Consider the following 22,467-nt stretch of genomic DNA (forward strand, 5'->3'; position numbering starts at 1 on the left):
GTTGTGTTCAGGACTCTTAACTCTGCACGATGACTTTGTTTGAATCTCATCACATCATGTGGTACACACAGAGACTGTATATAAAGATACACAGTGTACTAAACACGATGTGCCGTGAGGAGCGGAGGAGGCGCTTCTCAGGCTGCCCTCTTTATCTGGAGCTGCTCACTGTACATTTAGGACCTTTTGTCCTTTTACTCTCTGATCTGCTGTTTTTTTTTTTTTTAACATTTTAAATATGATTTGCTGTCCTTGATTTTAAATGACATTGTTTGAATTTGCTTCTAATATTTGTTGTTTTCTTGTTTTTATTTGTTCACCTTAAAAGAGGCAATACTAATACAACTGTTATTATTATTATAGTGTTTTCATTCAAAGCAACTTTAGATTTATACTCAGTTACTCGATCCACAGAAGATGAATTAGTTTAGCCAGGGTCAATACTCGTCTGCATGCATTTTTTTATTTTGGTGCAGATTCAGGAATTGATTGTCATATTCTTTAAAATTGAGAGATAGGGCATTTGTCATTTTTAATATTAATTTATAGATCTTGTTTATGGCACTGATATTCATGAGTTGAATTTGTTACTGAACTAAATAAACATCTGGGTCTAGTGAACTTATCTTATGTAAATGTAACAGTCTCATAAGGGAACTGCTGTGGAGGTGTGCACTCCACTGAGTGCCTTTCTAGTTTGCAGTCATTTTGTTTTTTAATAAAATATAACAACATTCTATGGTTGCATCTTGTCAGGTGTGAGTGCTTGGTGGTTTTCCTTCTTTACTACAAATATGTACTGACATCTTTGGCTTTGTTGAAAGTGTCCCATAGAGTAAGTTGGGATAGTGTTTTTACCGCTCAACTTTATCTGACTGCTGAAGACACTTGCAGTTTGGAGATTTTGCAAAGAAAATATGATGTACTGTTATAAAAAAAAACTCAAGCCTCCTCCCATAGACCAAAGACATGCAGATGGGAGACTCTAAAGGTGGGAAGGATTGTCTCTCTATCCGTGATATGCTGGTGACCTGTCCAGGGTGTACCCCACCTCTCGCCCAATGTCAGCTGGGATTGGCTCCCACCCCCCATTACCCTTGAAGTATAAGCAGTGAAGATAATGGACAGATGGAAGGATGCTATAATAAAGTGTTTTTCAAAATCTAAAATGTAGTTGTACAACCCTGTGGCCCTCGGGCACAAAATGCAAACTGCTGCAGCCTTGATATACTTCATTTCTTTATTCATGCTCTACTCCACATGACTTCACAACAGGGCATGGCTTTAACCAACACTATGTACGTCTGAAAAAATACAGTACATCATGCTGAAGATATCACAGCCAAGACTCATTATTTTTAAAACAAATAGATGAGGTCAACATTTACACGTTATTACCAGAGGTGTCACTGTAACATCTTGGTCATCGCTTTGATAAAATGTGCTATAGATACGTTGAGACTGAGAACTATTAACATGAGGTTAACAGCTGTACGTTACCTGACGATCGTAGGCACACTATGTTCATGAGTGTTCACATCTATTCACGACACTGACGCTGCACTGAACTGAAGCAGAGTAAACACAGATCAAACTGGCTGACATGACTTCACAGTTCTGAATATAAGGAAAAGAATATTAAACTCCCATGTTTCTTTTCTTCATCAGTTAAAATCCTCACAATGAGATGTACTGGTAGTGCATGCTTTGATTATACGCAATCATTTTAATTATGGTTTTAAAGAGTGTAGATAAATCCTTAGTGTCAAACAATTACATGTTTTTTTTACCCCCCACTATCCAGGATGGCTAATTGAAAAAATGAACTGACTCAGAGGAGAGCTATGTTGTGTGGTAATGTGCAAACAGGATGCTATGAAGAAATATTGTTTTTAGGGCCTGAGAATATTTGTAAGACCATATAAAATGTTTCTCAGAACAACAGATTATGACGCTGAAGGGAAATCAGGCACGTAACACTGACGTAGGACGAGTACAGACTGTTTTAGAGTCAGTACTTGTGAAATAAACAGATGGAAGTGGAGGCAGATTATGTCAAATGAAGTTAAACAGAAGTACAGTGATGTTATGATTATAGATTTAATCAATTTCCTTTTGTAAACAAACTGGAGTTTTAGAAATGCAATACTATCTTACATGACCAAATAAATTTGAAATTGACAGCTTAGCCTTTCTAACATGTTTGCAAGATTTTTAAAATAAAAACATAACAGGAAACTAAAGGGTGAGTTTTTGGTTAATGTAATTTTGTCTTCGGAGGCTGAACTTACTTTTACTGTTAAAATGTACCACTGTTGTATATAACAACCTTCAGGTTTAGCATTCAGCAAAGTTGGCAGTATAGATGAATGCAGTTGAGGCTTTTAAGGATTGATATAGAGCTTCTGCATGTACAATCACCTACTTCCATGTATCTTTTTACTGTAGGGCTTTTATATTGTGCATTTATACAAGCAGACACTAATGTGACTACCTCACTTCACACCTACAGTGTTCGGTATATCCAATTACAGCAGGAATAAAAAAAAAAGTGCTACAAATATATACATATTAATTTCCAGATGGGTTTCTGCTTCATAATTTAGTGCACTGGAAAACACTACAGGTTAAACATACGCACAAACCAAAAGCTTTGATCAGTCTTTCATGATGGGGGAGAACACAACATGAGGCAAAGTGCAACATCCAGTAATATCAGGTGGTCCTCTCCAGAGCTACGTGTCTTTCACATCTGACTCGTCGTCCTGCTTCCTTTCAGTCATTCGGGCACATCGCGGACAAGTTGTGGAGTTGTCATAGTAACAATCTCTAAAGAGACAACAAACACCAACAATTCGATTGCATTCCATCATAAGAGAAAAGCAGATCCTGGATGTTTGAGGGAAATACAATCTGTAACTAATTGTTACATTATCTATACATAACCTATACATCAGATTAATGTATCTATCTGGGTAATGGCTTTTTAAATCATGGCTCAGTGTTTGGGAAATTGCATCATGCTGCTACCAGTTGTCTCCAGGTTTTTCTTATTTCTCTGGATGCAGTTTAAAAGTATTGTTGTTTGCCTTTTTCTCTGGAGGAGACTGTCTGTGTCAGACGCACTCACACCAACAGGAACATGCCCTAAACATGTGGGTGACGGGTGGCACCTGGATAGAGTGTGCAGGGGGCAGGACCTAAATTCCACTGCAGGAAGCACAGTGTTTATGTTTACAGCACATCCAAACCGGCGTGGGTACTTATCACCAAAAGCTATCAAATTCTTGTTGTCTTTCCAAGTTTACATCTTTATCAGCTTCTTCTATGTGCATTGCACCTCTTTTTTATCCTGACATATTTGTATTCTTCCAGTTTCTGGAAAGTGTCCATCACATGTTTGAAACATCATCAACACGCCCACTCACAAGCTGTGACTTTTGAAGACTTGTTCCTGCTGCATTATAACATGGGCTCACTCGGATATTTTACGAGGAGTCTGATGGGAAAAGTTCAGGAAAATGTCTGGAGGAAGTGACATTTGCATTCTCACATACTCACAGGGACTTCAGTGCATGTCGTAAAGCAGCTCAGGTTAACTGGTAATCTTGACTAGTTTATACCAGTGACTTAAGGTGTTTGGGATTACCAGTAGCTACTACAAGGTTCTATTTTTCTTCAAAAACATCTTCACACATTCTCTTAGGCTGGTTGGTGACTAACCTGTGGAAGACAGCTGAGCAGTCGTGGCAGACTGAGGTATGACTGTCGAAAGGGAACAGGATGTCTCCCTCCTTACACAGCTCGCACACAAATCCTTTGGCTTGACAACACTACACAAACACAAACACACAAGTATACAGCACGCACATACACACACACAAAATAGAACAGAAAGTCAGATTTCTCAGATGACCAAGGGATCTCTACTACCTAATACGGTGGTATACTTTCTAACAAAGAGAAATCAGCAGTGTCATCAGATCTTTCCTTTGTGTTTAATGTATGAGCTCACCTCACAATCTAGTTTTATGTGTTTAGCAAATGTAGTATGGATCTCTGTGAGGGAACAGCTGAGTCTGCCACTGGAGATGTCGATCAAATCCTGTAGTGAGTACATGTCGTCGTTCTCCACAAAGTGCTGTCGATCATGTAGCTGGAGAACACACACAGTGAAAAACTCTTTAAAGAAATATTCCACTGGTTTATAAAACATATGCAGACAACTCACACAATGCGACCCGACCTTGCAGACACACAAACAGATATTAAACTATTTCATGAGGTCAAACTGCGGCAGCCAACAGACACACCAACATCCAAGATCAAATATTTACCTTTTTTTTTTTTAGTTTATTCTGAAAAGGAACAGCCAGGTTTATCTGTATAAACTGACTTGCAGTGTCACAGCAAGTTTATCAACAGCAACCTTTCTCAATTCAGTTCCTCACCTCCACCACACAGTGGTGCTGTTGTTACATGTTCCTAATGGGCTACACAGGCCACTGTCCTGTTGATGACATTTTAAGAGCACATATAATTTGATTGGTGGTAAATAGATGCTGTAAATCATTGCCGACCTGTAATAGTAGCCGAGCCTCCATCGCCTCTTTGCAGGTAATAAAATAAGGTTTCATCAGCAGAATATCTTGACGAAGTTTCTGTAAAGGAAACACATCAACACAAATGTTGCCGTCATTCTCACTTAATGCACAGAGCTGCAGTTGATTCCCTCCTTCAGCTCATGTGCTGGCAGTACTTCAATTTAACAGCTTTATTTTCACCATAACATCATCTGATGCAAAACATTGTGTTAGAATGGGTGGTATGGCAAAACAACTACAACTATGGTGAAGGAAAACTCAACCGTCAAATACAAATAGAACTGTGGAATTTGTTTCATCCAGCTTGAGTAAAATTGAAGCTACGCACCCTGATCTCCACCAGTTCCTCCACAAAGTTGAACAGCAGAGGGTTGATTTCTTTCAGCTTTAGCACAGGTCGTGAGATCATCAGGGCCAGGTAGCGCATTGAGGAGCGACAAACCTGAAAAAGGAGACACACCTTCAGACCACGGACTGGCTGAATACACCCACGTGAACACGATAATGCTTCATACCGACAAGGTGACGCAGGTTAAACCTGAATTAGCGTACAGCCAGCCTGGGTCAATGTGCTTCATTTGACCCAGAATCAATCGGGGTTGGACTAGAAATTTGGTCAGATACTGACTGGATTTCATAAACAGGCATCTCTATTACTCTATTTTTGATTAAGCTGACTCCCTGTTGAGTCTTATGTCTTGACAAAGGTCCCAGAGAGACACAGAAAACATCACTGGCTGTTTAGTCCTTCTCGTGACCATGAAATTGACATTGACAAGTGGAATGGACGGAATGGCCAATAAAGTTTATTTTATACCGTAATAAAATTATGTGTAATTCTGTTAGTGTGTTAAAAAGCAGAGGACTGTTTCAGCAGTTACAGTTAGTGTTAACAGAGACCCTTTTCAGACCAGTGCTACTCCAGGTCTGAACGCACCAAAATGCGTCCCGAATCCAATCAGTCAGAGCACTTTTAGAGGGATCTATGAAACATGTGGCCACATTCTTCCCAGTGTTAAAGCAAATGCGTCCTGGTGTATACATGTGAAGGACCACCTACTTAACTGACATCCTCAGATCTGCTACAGTTTAAATGTATTTTTATGAATCTCAGTGTCCATATATAGATCTGTTTGTAGCCACCTCCACAATATCAACAACACCAACACATAAAGATTGATACTTTTCATAAATTGGTCAAATCTGTCTTCATAGCTGTGCACATTCATTAATTGTGCCTTGGAGTTGATTTCCCAATCAGGAAGCTGTCAGCCCAACTACCGCCAATTAATATATTCATAAAAGTGCATGCATGCGCAGTGGTGCGCCCAATGTATCCACTTGTGATCGGATCTCACTTCACTGCAGTGAATGCAAATAAATGCAATTGTCATTTGTGTTCATTAAGACCAAATGATGCTGTTTTTGCTCAGTCTCATTTTACAGATGTGTCAAATGGAGGAAGCGACGCCAATGTCACTGTGCTTGGTGTATAAATGAGGAAGAGATGTTTTTACATGTTGCGGTCGTTGTACCTTGCGGGGTTCAAACTCCCAGTTGTGGATGACACGAGCTGGAACAATGGCCGTGTCATTCCAGTGGCATGTGCTGCAGTAATATTGGCCAGTGTAGTCACACTGTCTGGCCTCAGTTGGCACGCCCCCTACAAGATAAATATGGCACAGTACACAGCATTTTACAGAAACTGGATCAATTGTACCCAAAGCCCGATCAGGCAGCCGAAGTTGACCACACTATCTGACGATAAATAAATCAAGCTTATTACTGTCAGAGATAGACATGCTACTTCATTACAGCTGCAATCCACTAAACAAAGAACACAAGACTCCAATCAGCAAGTATGACAGCTGTTGAGAACGAACAACAGTTTTGAAATAATTTCTCTGGAGCGGAAACCAGGCAAAACGCCTATGGTGCAAATACCAACATTTTACAGTGAATGACTGGAATAAATCACATTTACTGATGAATCCATGTCTGAGATTTATGGCAGCAACAGATCTTCATACTCACTCAGTGAAATAGGTGTGCGACATTCTGCACACCGGTAGTCTTGGCGGTCTAGTCCTATCTCAGGGCAGATGCTGAGCTCATACTCAGATTGGTGGCTGACCTTTGACCTCACACAGGGCTTAGTGATCTGGTTCATACACTTACTATGGCAACGGTAATAACAACCTGAGAGGAAATGGATTATTACTATTGGTTGATTATTGGTTGGCCGATAATAAACAGCTGATATGAGCCTCTAACAGACATATCACTATTTGCATTTATAGTACATTTTATGGATAAACTATAAAATATGAATCCTTGATTAAATTTCTTTGTGATAAGGGTTTGATAATGACATCTTAGGCATAATTAACAATTTATTTATATATATATTGACTGAATCAGAATCAGATTTATTTTGCTCTCTTATATATCGTAGAATATTTTGATTGAACATTTTTGCACAATACTTACCTTCACAGTGCTGTATCAGACTAATACATTGGATGGAGTGTCTCACCTGTGCATGTATACCAAGTCTGGATAAGGCCCCAGATGATGGTGCTACACTTGTCACATGTCTGTTTCACGCTCTTGCTCTTTTCCTTGGAGAAGCGATGCTCCAGCAGGATTCTAAGATTAGGCTCATCCTCCTCAGGGTCCTGTCGAGGGACAAAGTACAAACACACAACACAAGTGTAGTCATAGTTTAATAATTGGCAAAGATATTAATTATATGCATACAATATCAGCACAATACCAATTTGTGCACAATGAAACACTGATTCCATCTTCTCATCTTCATATTGCACCATAGGTGTTAAAATGTGATTTTTTTTTTTTCCCCCAATATATCTATGTATGTATGAATTTTCATCTACCATTTGTTCCTATGCCTTTAAGTGCCAAAGATAAACTTTATGATCAACTGAATCAGCTGCATTATTATATAACACAAAGTGCTCTGGGAGAATTCCATTTCGTTTACAGCAGTAAATATGACATTTAGCTGCTTCACATGATATGCTTATAAATTTGTTTCAGTAAAACACAAAAGGATATGGAAGCTTAATTAATGAATGGATTACTTCTTGTTAGGTGACGTCATTCAACAATGATTGGAGAAGCCAAATTTATGACAAAGTGCATCTCTGTTACTGGGACATGCTTTGATATTTTGATTAGTTTACATGCATCAGTCTGACACACTGCCAGGGTGCTGCCTAGACAGTTTTATCAGTGGTCATAGGTTTTGTAAATTATGGGGCTAAATGTGATTGACTACCCAGTCTGTTCAGGACAGGAATATTATATAATATTTCATCACGTAATTTTGTGTAAATGGTATGAGCACAAAATGGGGGTGCATTGCCGTTCCGCCTTTATGTCAGCAGCAGACATAGTCACAGAGCCAGATGGATGTGAAAGGGAGAGTCGACACAAACACATACACTGTTTGTTTCTCATCACCCCTTTGACTCTGGGACGCCAACATGCTATGTTAAGTCATGGGCAGCAATATACTGCATTGTTTGGTCCAGTGTAAAACAAGCAAAGGTGGCATAGCGACAGGTCTTTACTTCAATATGGTGAGATCTCTAATAGAAGTGAGTGAAAGCTCAGGAAAAAAAAATCCCTGGATCCCAGTTGTTTTAGTGTAAGCTTGCTTATAAATAAACAAACAAACGGGTGAGAAAGAGAGATTAAAAATGTCTTCTTAAGTTTTACTCCAAGAGGGCCAGCAACAACTATTACAAACATCATGCCATCCACTTCTCAATCCCCTTCTCAGTTCCAACCTTAAGCTCCTGCAGTTTGAGACGCAGGTGTATAAGTTTCACCACGGTGTCCTTCTGTCTCTCCGAGTGTTCGGGCAGCTCCAAGATCAGCTTCTTACACTCCTCTATGGCCATTTGCAGCTGTTCAATATCTGACGGCACAATAGAACCCTGGAAGGAAAGAAGGACGTTTCGTGTCTTAGCACATTGAGTTTTACAATGTAAATTTAATTCACAACGGTTAAGTTGTTAAAAGTTGAGGTGAATCGCGGACACAATGTTTTACTCACCACAGGTCTCGAGAAGTGGTCCTCAGCTAGACCGAGGTCCATGGTCCGATCTGAGCTGTGGGTTCTGCTCCCAGAGAACAGCTCAGGTCTGGCTTCTAAAAACAAACAAACAAGGGCAATGTGGCATAAAGAGCTGCACAAACACGCTATGGTCTTGTAAGTCTCCTCAGTCACACATGCTGATTTTACACTGGTCTCTCATCTGACTGTGGCCATTCAAGACAATGACAAACACTCAAGAAGTCAAAGAGGGAAAACTGCAGGAATCAGGGGTAATGGTCTCATAAGTTCTGGTAATGTATAACCAAGATAGCTGACAAGACCGACTCATACAGATGAGTGATTCAAACTGCGGCTCAACCAGGCTGGATGACCTTTGAAATTCTGTTTTTTCACATTTACTTGTTGTTCTATAAATCACTTATATTGTGTAATGCTAAATTAACTTATAACAATGCAAACCATTATCCTAAGTGTATACATGGACAACTGCTGCTGCTACTGTTTTTGTAAATACAAGTTTTTCACTTGTGTTACTTATGTTCTTCTGCAGCAAAGTCCTGACAAATGTGAAGTGATTCTGATCCATTTTAGCAACAGATCTTTAACAATAGGCCAATCTAATCATCTTATTATGAGTTTCTTATGACACAGAACAACGATAGCATTCTTTCAGAGACATGTTTCTGTCCACCTGACAAAACGTAAATCCAACATTCAGTCTGTTTAGTGTCCATCAACTCCTGAAATAGATAACAGGCTTTTTAAAATTCTGGCACAATGATGAGCAGAGAGTCACTAACTTTGTACACCTGCCATGAAGGTTTCATCATCCATGCTGCCATTATTGAGATTTAATCTACACATTAATATACAGTAAGATAACAGAAAAAAGTGAGCAACGGAGGGACACGGAACTCGTGCGAGAGGTGTTTTGAAATATCTGCATTTCTACTTCTCGTGAGATAAATAGCAAAAACAGCAGAATACACAGGATCTAGAAATGTTTATGACAATAGTAGAAGGGAAAAAAATCACTAGTGTAGTCAGGTGCAAATCGGGAAACCTGTAATAAAAACTACTATAACACAATGTGCTGTCATTTGTAGTGTTGTACTGAAATATATCAGACTACAAGCACTTATATTTAACAGTTCCCTTGCACTGTGTAGCAGGTGATGCTTTTCTTTCCTTTTGTTTTAACACACTACATTTCAGCACACTTCATTCCTTTTGGCAACAACAGACACCATGGAGAAATATGTACAGAAATCAAGCAAAATTGCACAGGTGAGTTAAAACATAACAGAGGAACTTATTTGCAATCTTTTAAATGATACATATAAACCATGCTCATGATAGATTTTGCCAAACTTATGCTCCATCTTACAGACAATTGCTGTTATTACCTGCATACCCCTCTGAAGAGAACATGCTCAGTGAATTCAGCTGCTCAGTTTCAGACAGACAGATGCAAAAAGGCTGTGAAATCAACTCAGCTATGACACTGTGTCGCTGGCCAGCCCGGTCCGGTCAAAATGATCGAACTGAAACAAAAAAGTTTTATAGTTCCTGAATACAGGAAGTGTTTGTATGGTACTGCTTTCCCCAATGCTTTTCATTTCCTCTGGTGCAGCCCAAGGTTTTCCTACTTCCTTTTCTATGAGATTTGAGTTTTGAGCCTAGTGATCTTGTTTTTTCATGCTATAGTATTTATTTAAGACCCTTGTAGAACACTTGAGGTTAATAATTAGTCAAAGACAGATTCACAAGGGGATTAAAGGGATAGTTCACAGAAAAATGAAAATTCACTCATTATCTACTCACCACTATGTCGATGGAGGGGGGTCCACAACAACACTTGACGAGTTTCAGGGGTAAACAGTGTTTAGAACAGACGACCGCTTCTTTTGACGTAATAATACAACAGAAAACACATAACATGCCTCAATACTGCTTGTCTGGTGTAATCCACATGTCCACAAACCCCAACATTCATATTTGACTTGAAATGAGGTAATTAACACCATGTTTTTAGCCTAAATGTTGACTCCCAGAAATAGCGGAGCTAGCGGATGTAGCCACGCAATGGTGTGCCCATGGGTCCGTGAAGGCACTTCGTAGGAAGATATCAGTGGACATGTAGGCTAAAAACATGGTGTAAATGAAACCATTTTGAGTAGAATATGAATGTCAGGGCTTGCGTACACTTGGATGACACCACACGAGCAGTATGGAGGCATGTTATGTTTTTTCTGTTGTATTATTGCGTCTGAAGAAGCCGGCACATTGACAATTCACTTGTATTAGATTCAGCTGAACTGCTGTTTACCCCTGAGACTCCAGAACTGTTTTACAGACTCAAACACTTCACCCCCCCTCCATCGGCATTGTGGTGAGTGAATTTTTATTTTTCAGTGAACTATCCCTTTAAAGCCCCTTATGGTAAGTGAGCCACCTAAGCATGATAAGTGCTTCAAAGCCTAACTGTGTTTTGTCACTAAAAGGAAGTGCAAGATTCTGCAAGTGACATTTTGAAAAGCAGGAACCTGAGAAACACCCACCTGTTTCATGAAGGAAATACAAAGAACATCTATAAGGGAACTCTGTAAGGGAGCTTTATACTCCCCCTCTCCACCGATTGATCAATACAGCATTTTATCCTAATGCACCCAAAAGACAGCTGTGTATTTCACACTCTTCAGGACAGACCTCAGACAGAGGACTTTTGTTTTTTTAGCTAAAATCAATTGGTCTCTTTTCACAAACTGGCCATATTTTCAGAGCAGAGAAAAACATGTGATGGCTTGATCTCTGCCAAAGTAGACTAACCACACTTTCTTTCAACAAACGTTGCATCACATTAGAGATTATCTGGGCTCATTTCTCATCCTCACAGTTTTATTGGCTGCACATAAATACAGCAGTTTTCTTTCCCTGATACTTTAGAAACTAGAATGGAGGCAAAACAGAGTTGTGTTTTGCTTGAGTGCTAGTGTCTGTATTTTGACAATTAAAAAGTGAAATATTACATACACTGCCTGGCCAAAAAAAAAGTCGCCACCTGGATTTAGGCAGATGAAGTGATGCACCCATCATGCCGAGTACCTACTGTACAAGCCTGTGGGGGCAGTGCTATGATCTGGGGTGGCTGCAGTTGGTCAGGTCTAGGTTCAGCAACATTATGTGCCCAAAGAATGAGGTCAGCTGACCACCTGAATACACTGAATGACCAGATTATTCCATCAATGGATTTTTCTTCCCTGATGGCACCTGCATATTCCAAGATAACAATGCCAGGATTCATCGGGCTCAAATTGTGAAAGAGTGGTTCAGGGAGCATGAGACATCATTTTCACACATGGATTGGCCACCACAGAGTCCAGACCTTAACCCCATTGAGAATCTTTGGGATGTGCTGGAGAAGGCTTTGCGCAGTAGTCCGACTCTCCCATCATCAATACAAGATCTTGGTGAAAAATTAATCCAACACTGGACGGAAATAAATCTTGTGACATTGCAGAAGCTTATCAAAACAATGTCACAGCGAATGCGTGCTGTAATCAAAGCTAAAGGCAGTCCAACGAAATATTAAAGTGTGTGACCGTTTTTTTTGGTGGCGACTTTTTTGGCCAGGCAGTGTTTAAGCTCCAGTTGATTCATGAAGTCTTTGTGAACACAAGAGATGATAAACAAACCCATTGGTGCAGGAAAAAGCAAAACAACTTACTGACAGTCACCAGTGTAAACTTAAATTTTTTTTCAGTGTAGTGCTGTTGATGCAGGATATGCAGGAATTAGATCTGATACATAACCTGACTGTATTTACACCTCTTTGTTCTTTGAATTACATTACTGGTGTGAAGGACACCTCAAAGGGAGATCAGACTTTATACTTGAGATTCATGAAATTCTCATGATTTGCCTGTGAGGGACCACAGCTGACCTTACCATGCTGCGGGGGTGTCTTGCCTCCTTGGGGTCCATCTTCTTCCTCTCCCCGATCAAATGGATTGAGGCGGGTTTGGCGAAAAAGTGCGAGTTTTTCGTCGTACTCCATTTCTTCGGCTACATCTTGGGCAGACAAAACAATTTACAGTCACAATCAGAGGTTTGTTCATCTCACCTCACTTGTGCTTATAAATTGAAGCAGTAAGAGGGATCATGACCATCATTTACGCAAGATTCACTGAAACACCAAACTTGGTGGAAGGAATCATTTTTCATGCACTTTCTTTAACTTTGCGAGATAGGGTGTTTCACTGCTTTTCCAGGGAGTCATCAGTGTCTAAAATGAGGGGACTGTTGGAGGTTTGTGCTCTCCGTCAGTGAGTGCCATTCTAGGCGTGCAGGGTATTCCCAGAGCTTTGAGGACAAGAAAACCCCCAATAGAAAACCACACAGATCAGAAAGTAAAGGTACAAATAACACGCTGCATTCAAACCTTAAAACCAAAATAAAGTCCCACAAAAGAAAAGTGATCACCACCATCATCACCATCTTGCTCAGCACATGGAGTCAATCAAGGAAACACTGCAAAGCCACAAACCCGTTATAAACACAGGCTGGAGCCTCTTTTCCCTCCGTGACAAACCTGCCGGCTTTGTCTTTAACAGCCTCTCTAAACTCTGATATAACCTTCATAGTGTGTCCTGCATCGCTGCTACACATGTAGCATGGAATAAAATGAATGACAGCAGTGGCACCGATATGAAAAGAACACATCTGACATCACTGCACAGATGTCAACAGCAGGCTAACGCTAGCTAGTTAACTCCCCTCGCAGACAACCCGTGTTGCTGGGATGCTAACGTTAGCTAGCTTGAGTTCTCGGCGCTGCTGGAGGCTTACCACGCAGTTGACCTCATTTATCACGAGGGCGGAGGTGATGGGAAAATGTATTTAATGTCAACTCTTGCGGTTTGTACGCGCAGACGCTCCGTGTTGTTTGTCTCCTTCATCAGCGACATCACATGGCTAACAACTCAGAACATCCACATCCGCTCCGCAGTGTCACAATAAAACCCTTCAAGCGATACCCAGGCAGTTGCGTCTTGATTAGTACGATGAAGAGAAGAGATAATGAACGAGTTTAAACCTATTGGAGAAATTCAAACACAATGGATCCGTCGCTTTCTTTTAATGTGGTTTATTAAGCTAAATAGGTCAATGTGGACGGGATGCTGAATGCTTTTATTTTGAAAATAAATACTTGATACCCTGTCGTTTTCCTTTTTCAATGCTTAAATTGAGATTTTAAGGTTTTGGCACCAAGCGTTTTAAATAGAGTCTGACAATTAAGTTAATAATCTGTAGTTTTGTTTTATCTTTTGGGAAAATATCACATGTTTAGTGAGCTGTCATTGTTAAGCCTTGAGGGACCGACTAGAAAGTAAAAAAACAGTGTCCTTTATGCCATATTTTTATCAAAATGACAAACAATTAATGTATTCAACATCTATGAGGCGCCTTTTAAGGGTTCAGTATCTTGCCCAAGGACACTTTGGCATGCAGATGGGGGAGACTGAGGATCGAACAGCCGACTTTCTGGTTGGAGGATGACCGCTCTATCCCTCAGCCACATCTGCTGCCTCTATGATCTATATGATTGAGTAAATTTTCATTTTTAGGTGAACTATCCCTTTAATCTGACTGGATTACTGACTCATCTTCCAACGCTTGAAATCCACAATTTAAAGAGAGTCCCAAAGAATGCCCCAGCCAGGTCCATCTCTTGTTGTTTGTCCCGTAAACACGTTGTCGTGTGTATTTGTTTGTGTTGTGTGTATCAAATTTGCAGGGCGTTTGTTGTTGTGATGTGTCTGACATCTAGCAATGGGGAATATTGATGAACATCTTTTGGAACCCTCTGGCATTTGTGCAGCTCGGATACAGCTTGAGACATGCAACCTAACATTGGAGGTTTATGTTATTAACAGTCATATTTCTTTCCTTTGTTCTAATTGAACTTTATGTGTTATGTCATATGCTATTATAAGACCATAGTGTATCATCAGTGTAAATACACAGCATAACTCGAATTAAGATGAAAATGGACAATTTATACCTTAATTAGCTTCATTACATGGTTTTTTTAATGAAGATACATATTTCAATTGAATATGATTAAATTAGTATAAAAATGTAAAGTAAAATAATTGTGTTAACACTTCCAAAGCAGGACATATCAGGTTGTGTGTGCCACGATAAACAAAAACACTCAGCTATAAAAGCCAACAGAAAAAATTGCGTGTTACAGAGTGCAACCGAAGACCAGGGAATCAATTTCTTCATGTTTAACAAACAAAAATCTCTGCACTCAGGGGAGAGATGAAAGGTCCCTGCTTTCTCATGAATGAAGAGATCCTTTGTTCAGTGATGTTTTCTGTCACAAAATGTTGTGTTTGATGGAAGCATGTGACCCACTTCAGACAGCAAGAAACAGAAATACTACTGTGCGTCCTACTTTCCCTCAACAATAATAATAATAATAATGATAATAAAGCACAACTTCTTGCCCTGCTAGAATTACTAACATATTATTGTCATTATGCGTAAACTGTAAGGGGGTGCAATATGATTTACTGAGCACAAATCAGGAAATCAAGACCTCTGAATAATACTGCACATAGATGCAACACACTAAAAGGTTCAGTGTGTGGAATTTAGTGACATCTAGTGGTAAGGTTGCATGTTGCAGCTGAATATCCGTCACCTCAGCCCCCCTTCCAAACGTCACAGAGAACCTGTGGAAACCTTCAGTTGTCATAAAAACCCAAAAGTTGTTTAGTTTGTAAAAAAAAAATATGGTGGCCTCTGTAGAGAGGACCCGCTTTCAATGTAAATGTAAGTATTTAAATAAAAAGGGCCCATTCTGGGGTAAAGGAAACAACAATTTGCGCAATTTAGATGATTACACACTAGTGAAAAGCTCATTAGGATTAACTTATATTCAATATCTGCCAATAGATCCTTTCACCTAAATCTTACACACTGAACTTTTAAAGTTCAATCATTCATCTATCATTATCATCATCTATAAAATTTAGGGTCTTAGCGTGGGGTGTGTTTGGGGTGCACACTGAACAGGTCACCAGCATATCGCAGATCCAACATATGGACAAACTAACTCAAACACTGACTAACATCACTATGGTCATGTAATGGCCTGTCTTTTCCCCCACTGTGTTAAATATATACAGTTTGCTTTCAAAAACAAAGTAATTCTATTCACTGGACACACTCGTTAATTTCATTCAAGTCATAGATTAGTCTGTGCATCACTTCATTTGCATAATTGACATAAATCTCAGTCATGTACCAAAGTGCCCACACTGAGGACAGTCTGTCACATCAGATTCTGGGTTATATACTAGGAATAAACATTCAGCTTCAACTTGCCCCAGAATGAGACCTAGACAGCATAATGTTTGCATGTCAACATGGAAACCCTCTGAGGCAAGAAGAAGTAAAAATCTTGTAAAGACGACACAATTTCCACACACACAGGTAATTTCAGACACCAGTTAGTTTTTTGAATGGTCATCCCATCCCATTTGTTTCCACCAAGTAAAGGTGTTGCAATGAACATACGATACGATGTGATACGATGCAATATGTTACAATACAACACGACAGATACGATATGGCATGATATGATACAATACCATACAACGCAATGTGATGTAAGATACAATGTGAATGGGATATAATTCGATACCCTACCATACCATACTATATGCTTTATTAATCCCTCAAGAGGGAAACTGAATGTCACCTTACACATAAGAAAGATGATCATGACAGCAACACAACTGTGCTCCGGCCCTTCAAGATGTATTCTGTGTTTTTGGTAATTTTGCAGGCCAGATTTATGCCCCTAGGATTATTTGACATTTGTGTTTTGCTGAAGGTTAGTTTGTTTATTGTTCCATTTGTGTCCATCCCTGAGGATTAGAAGCCATGGTGTCTGGCCATATGGATAAACCAGAATCCCGAGAGCACTGTTGTCTGTTTTTTCTTTTGCTGTGAACAGAGCTGCTTTGTGCAGCCAGATGAAGGAACAAGTCACATAACGAATTATAAACAGCTGCTCCCTGTGAATTATACACACTTTGGTCATCCTTTGGAATAGGCACAGATAAAAATTGTCAAGTGCCATGTCCATGACAAGTATGTGTCTGCTTCCTTGTGTCATTTATTATGTTATGAATTTATCTACAATGATGGACAGTACTGAGTGTTGGAAAAGGATTTCAGTTTGACTGTGGTAGCAGACTGGCGGACAGACAGACAGACAGATAGATGACACTGAGGTTATTAAAGTTTTTACACCACTTGATCATGAGTTTAAAAATGGAGGATTTCAATAATGTCTCTGTTGTATTATATATCAATGGCCCTTCTGTCTGCTGGCAGTCTCGCATAAATGTTTTCTATGAGGCATAAAAAATGGTGTTCAATGTACATACGTTTAAGTACAAAGGCGTTGGGTTTGTCTCTGCTGTCCTGTCTTATCTGCAGATAAAACAGAGACAGCAGAAGATGTAATGAACGGAGACTGTCAGATCTAAAAAGCCATGAACAGCCTTTGCTCTGTTGCTGTATTTAGTTCCCTTTGACACATCCCATGTGCAAACTTCACAGCCATTTCTAATGGACTTCTCGGACTCCTGTCTTTTTAGCGTGCACATGTGAAGAGCTTGGTTTGGATGTTTGGTCTGAAAATAACTAAAACAACCTCTGTCCAAGCAAGTACACAAAACACACATGGTAGCATTACTAATTATTGACCACAGGCATTTCTTGTCTTGACCCCTTTATTTGAAACAAACACTTTAAGGATTACAGACAGTATAACACAGGTTCCTTCTATACAACAGCTATACAGCACAATCTTGCTTCACTCATGTTCAAGTAAACATGGCATGAAAGCTGCATGTTTTATAATTATACTCACAGCATTGACAGTTGAATCAGGTTTACTTTAGAGAATATACCAAAGCAGCCAGCACCAAGATCTCAGAGTCTTACTTTAAAAAGAGCTTATTTTATATTGTAGACACGACAGACATACTGTAAAGTTACACCCATCAACCACTGCATTAGAACTGATAAGTGTTTTTTAAGGCTGTGGCAGATCAGTGTATTTTTTCAAGCCATGGAAAATATTTGAAACACAAAAATAAATTTTAAATCACATTACTGATGGAACAGAACTAACTCTCACAAAACAGATACACGCCCACCAGGCACAACATTAAAACCAGTGATCTGTTTTAATGTTGAGTCGAAATAAAGATAGAAAGAAGGAAGGAAAGAAAGAAAGACAAAAAGAAAGAAAAACTGTAAATTACAGTACTCAGCGGTAAACTACATTGCAGCCGACATTATTGTCAGTACTAACAGGCAGATTTCGAATCACGGTTTCCGTCAGAAGTCTAAATTGAATTGTTAGCTATTTCTGTCTTGGCTGATTAGCCTTATCATGGGACCTGTGATTCTTTTCCCCTTCATTTAAAAACAAATATCTGTGAAACCAACACAAATACTTTATTCTGAGTGGGAATTAAAAAAAAAAAATCTACACTTCATGGCTCAAATGCAGATTTATGACTGCATTTCAGTTTTTCTAAAGGAAAACATGCATGTTCTATTTACATTGAATCCGTAGGATCAATAAAGATATTATAGGATAAAAAAAAAGAAGAAAATAGCAAACTTCTTGATTTCCAGAGTGATGTGTTGGCATCTGCAGCTGCAGACAAAACATAGGGGTCTCATGTTTTTTTGCTTTGCTCTCCACACACAATGATGCCTAATGTCTCAATAGTTTGATCAGTATAACTGAAATCGGGCTCTTTCATTCATCGTTCCGTTTGCACACAACCACAAACACTTCCAGAAATATCACTTAGATATAACTTCTTTCATGAACCCTCTTGTTGTGCCCTGGGCCTCAGGCCTACCACCAGGCAAGACCGTTCATGTGATTTTGCATCTTTTTAATTTTTTTATCGTAAGTCATTCAGACATTTATTTTTGGGGGAGTAATTCCCACACAACACCCCCAAGTGGACTGCAACACGCCATTTTAAAGTTACATCACACCAAGGCTAAGTACAAAGCTTTCCTATTATATCTCAGCTTATTCATGTTCTTGAGGCAAAAAATCGATGAACCTTGTCAATTTATTCCAACATGAAATAAATTGTTTTAGCAGCAGTCATTTCAGCATCCGCCTTCATTGCACAATGCTTGTTTTTCAGAGGATGTGACAAGCAAATGGTTTCAAACAGCAGTGAATGGAGGCGGAGGAAGGTGGAGAAAAGGCTGCAGGGTCTCTCTACCACACATCACATTATCTACAAAGCCCTGAATGTTGAAGTCTGGTTTGTCTAACTTTTGGCATCATGAAGAGATTTTTGTTCGGGTTCAGGACATGAAATAGTCCAATAACAAGCAATCATTCAGTTTTCATTTAATGGAGGAAGAAATTTAACTCGGAGATATAATGGTCTCAAACATTTTTCTCCAGCGTGGGTTTGCAGGTTTTCCGTGTCTTTCCTTGAGAAAATGTAATTGTCAATAGCTTTGAAAAAGAGAGTTGAGAGTAGATGACAAATTTCCATCGACAAGTTTTATATACAATAATTTCATTTACAAGAGGACAAACACATGAAAAAAACTTTATTAACAAAAAATAAAACGCTCATAAGTATAACTTAGTATATTAACTCTTCAACGAAGAATCTCTTTCTGGATTAAATGTCCAGAAGTTTCACAGTTTGAACCTGACCCAGGAGTAGCGTAATGCAACAGCAGGCAAAGCAACAGGCGAATAAATCTGAAGGCATGCGTGGGAATAACCATCAAGTCCACGATGCCACGTGCAACAGTCAGATACAGTCTTGGTCTGTCATGTACAGCGTTGAGCATGGGCGTCTTCCAACATGTATCGGTCACGGCTCACTTCAGCTTCTGCAACAAAAATGTGCATCTCTGACGAGATCTTCTCTCCCTGAATGTGAAGTATATGTCAGACGCCGAAGCACCAAGAACACAGGACCAACTCCTGGAGCGTTTTACGCAGCTCCTGGCTCCGGTACGCGTAGATGAGCGGGTCGATGAGGGAGTTGCAGATGATGAGGATGAGGAAAAGGTTAAAGTTTCGGAAGAAACAATTGCAGAAGGGGCTGGTGGGACAGGTGAGGATGAGGATGAGATGGAGGAAGAATGGGCCCCAGCATAAAATGAAGACCCCGAGCAAGATGGTGAGGGTGATCGCCCCCTTCATGCTCGTGGTCTGGCGCCTGCTTTTATGGAATGCCATGATGCGTCGCGAGTGCACGTGCGCCAGGAGGAACATGTGCAGATACAACACGGCGTTGAACACCAGCGTGGTGCAGAAGAAGGTCACGAGGCACACGATGACCGCGTTATCGGTGTGGTACACGATGAAGAGGATGCTGGAGGCGAGGCTGGCCAGCCACACCACCACGATGATGGCGATGGCGCGCTGCGTGGTCATGATGCTGTGGTAGCGCAGCGCGTAAAAGATGGTGATGTAGCGGTCCGCGGCGATGGTGCACAAGAAGGAGAGCGAGGACACCACGGAGCTGCAGATCATCACATCGATGACGTTGTCCAGGTGGCGCAGCATACCTGGGTGCACGTCCAGCAGGCCGTGGTCGTGGAGAAGCATGAACATGGTCTCCACCACGTTGCTGACGCTGACGAGCATGTCGGACACGGCGAGGCAGCAGATGAAGTAGTACATGGGCGAGTGCAGGTTGCGGTTCTTGATGATGGCCAGAATCACCAGGATGTTCTCCACCAGGCTGATGAGCCCCAGCGCCAGGAAGAGCTCCTGCGGGATGCGGATCTGCACGCAGCCCAGAGAGTATCGCTCACCGCCGGTAGAGTTCGTGTCGTTGTCGTCCATGTAGTCAATGAACGGGCTGAGCTCCACGTGGAGGATGGAGGGAATGTGGGACCTGTTGCTGTCCATGTTTGACTTCTGTATAATGACTGTCTGGCGTGAGGATTGTCCTGAGGAATGATGGTGAAGAAGACTCATCAGTTTTCTCTGACGGGTGGTAACTTCTGGGGACGCTTCTGCATCAGCTGCTGCAGTCACACCACAAAGTCAAGGGACTAGTCCGCGTAACTGTTCAGCTCCTTAACACATCAGCACGTTGACTGTTAAATATCCACAAAACGCAGTTTAATGATATTTAATTCAGCCATGGGAACAAGCAATTTACGCACCGCAGAAGTTCGCGAAGCTGACTTCAAATACTTTTCTATGGATGAAACTTGTCCGGCGCAGAAATCCATAAAATATCCTTCAACATGAAAACTTTGCGCTCACAAGTGATGCGTGTTTGAGTCTCATCGTGCACCCGACCCTCCAAGTCCGCACAACTCCCCCGACTATTCCGACCAACACGAGATGAGAGTCTGCTCAGTGTCTTTGGCTTAAAGCTAGATCTATAAAATGGGAGGCTGTGACCTGCTCGAGCGTTAGTCAAAGTGATGCTGACTCCGGGAGGCTGGATGCGACTCCACCTCTCAAGCAAACGTCAGCTGGGCTGCAGTCATGGCTCAGCCGCCTCGTGTCTGACAACGCACACTCTGGATAAATAAGGATAGGGGAGAGCAGGGGGGTAATATTATTGAACTTTTTACACCTTCTGTTTTCTGCTGTGATTCATGTATTTGAATGAAAGCTGTTCATTTATTGTACCGTAACAAAAGTGGCTAAATTTTGAAATGAAGCACTTTTACGCACCATGCGCAACAAAGTCAAATCTTTTCCCCATTTCATACCCAAAAGTTTTTTTTCTTCTGTGTATTGACCTTTTAATCTATACCTGCAGTCCTCCTCTTATTAAAACCAATCTAATTAAACCACATGCCTGGAAGGGTATAGGTTCACATATTAAGCCCATCCATATAACTGCTGAAAATGTCATTGCCGCCCCATAGTTCTGTTTAGTTAGTTTTAATCAGACAAATAAAGTCACATTTGTTCCAAAATTAGCATCAATTTAGAGCAAAATTCCCTCTTTGTGTTTGGGTAGACTGTCCCTTGGCTGAGCCATAACTCCAACTAAAAATAGACACATTTAGGAAGATGTCATCTTTGTGCCTGAATTATTTTAGTTTTTTTTACACAGAATCAGTAAGTTGCTAATATTTAAGTTATAATGATGAAAAAAATATGACCTCACCCTTACATGCAGTTTCAGATTTGAGCCGTGACAAATCTTCCACTCTTTACAGTATCCATTTTGGTTGGTGGAGTTCTGCAATGACCATTGTTGTTTGTTGTTGTGGACCCTTCAGAGCCTGTGTCATGCACCAATTAAAATCATTAACAGCAAACTCGTGCTTGTGACCTAAAGGGAAGAAATCCTCAGCTGAACAGCGTGGTAATCATACATTGAACGTATGGGTCAAAACTTGTGACAATAGGCAGTGTAACTGACTCATAGAGTGTTGGAACAGTCTACGAGTAGCACACAGTATAGAGCAAACTAGTTAACTATTTCTTCTTTCACAATACATTTGGGTAAATACAAAGAATATTTGCGTGTAAAGTATAAAAACAGATCCTAAACTGTCTTGAGCCAAATATTCCAGTTTGAAACTAATCCAAGGGTCTAATTTAGAATGTGTCTACATATGGTTCATACTTTAATAAATTTTCCTGCTCCCATTGCATTAAAATAATTTAGTTTGCTTCATAATAAACTGGAATGGCAATGAGTAGAG

The 22,467-nt window shown here is 40.3% G+C and overlaps 2 protein-coding genes across 3 annotated transcripts; both read right to left on the minus strand.

Annotated features, from left to right (window-relative positions):
* Window positions 1-1,226: 1,226 nt before the first annotated feature.
* def8 (differentially expressed in FDCP 8 homolog) lies at window positions 1,227-13,680 on the minus strand. Of its 2 annotated transcripts, XM_020098615.2 has the most exons (12): window positions 13,540-13,680; window positions 12,640-12,762; window positions 8,689-8,783; window positions 8,420-8,569; window positions 7,141-7,282; window positions 6,639-6,803; window positions 6,140-6,267; window positions 4,933-5,046; window positions 4,581-4,661; window positions 4,016-4,156; window positions 3,724-3,833; window positions 1,227-2,829 (listed from the first exon to the last, which is right to left on the minus strand). In XM_020098615.2, the coding sequence occupies exons 2-12, from the start codon at window positions 12,746-12,748 to the stop codon at window positions 2,736-2,738; spliced, it is 1,329 nt and encodes a 442-aa protein (XP_019954174.1). In that variant the 5' UTR covers window positions 12,749-12,762; window positions 13,540-13,680; the 3' UTR covers window positions 1,227-2,735. The 2 variants fall into 2 exon arrangements, with proteins under 2 accessions (XP_019954174.1, XP_069379276.1); XM_069523175.1 differs by lacking the exons at window positions 12,640-12,762; window positions 13,540-13,680 and adding an exon at window positions 10,098-10,321.
* A 5,911-nt stretch (window positions 13,681-19,591) lies between these two features.
* mc1r (melanocortin 1 receptor) lies at window positions 19,592-20,827 on the minus strand. Its single transcript, XM_020098700.2, has one exon. The coding sequence runs from the start codon at window positions 20,765-20,767 to the stop codon at window positions 19,727-19,729; it is 1,041 nt and encodes a 346-aa protein (XP_019954259.1). The 5' UTR covers window positions 20,768-20,827; the 3' UTR covers window positions 19,592-19,726.
* Between the last annotated feature and the right edge of the window lie 1,640 nt (window positions 20,828-22,467).

Source organism: Paralichthys olivaceus, chromosome 1, assembly GCF_024713975.1.
Source record: "Paralichthys olivaceus isolate ysfri-2021 chromosome 1, ASM2471397v2, whole genome shotgun sequence".
Lineage (NCBI taxonomy): Eukaryota > Metazoa > Chordata > Actinopteri > Pleuronectiformes > Paralichthyidae > Paralichthys > Paralichthys olivaceus.

What these genes read in the sequence shown, in the direction of transcription:
- def8 (XM_020098615.2), bottom strand. Translation starts at nt 12,748, where the DNA reads ATGGAGTACGACGAAAAACTCGCACTTTTTCGCCAAACCCGCCTCAAT. An exon ending in CAAGACACCCCCGCAGCATG is followed by an intron (nt 8,784 to 12,639) that starts GTAAGGTCAGCT and finishes GTTTGTTTTTAG; the next exon opens with AAGCCAGACCTGAGCTGTTC. An exon ending in TCAAACTGCAGGAGCTTAAG is followed by an intron (nt 7,283 to 8,419) that starts GTTGGAACTGAG and finishes GTCCCTCGACAG; the next exon opens with GACCCTGAGGAGGATGAGCC.
- mc1r (XM_020098700.2), bottom strand. Translation starts at nt 20,767, where the DNA reads ATGAGTCTTCTTCACCATCATTCCTCAGGACAATCCTCACGCCAGACA.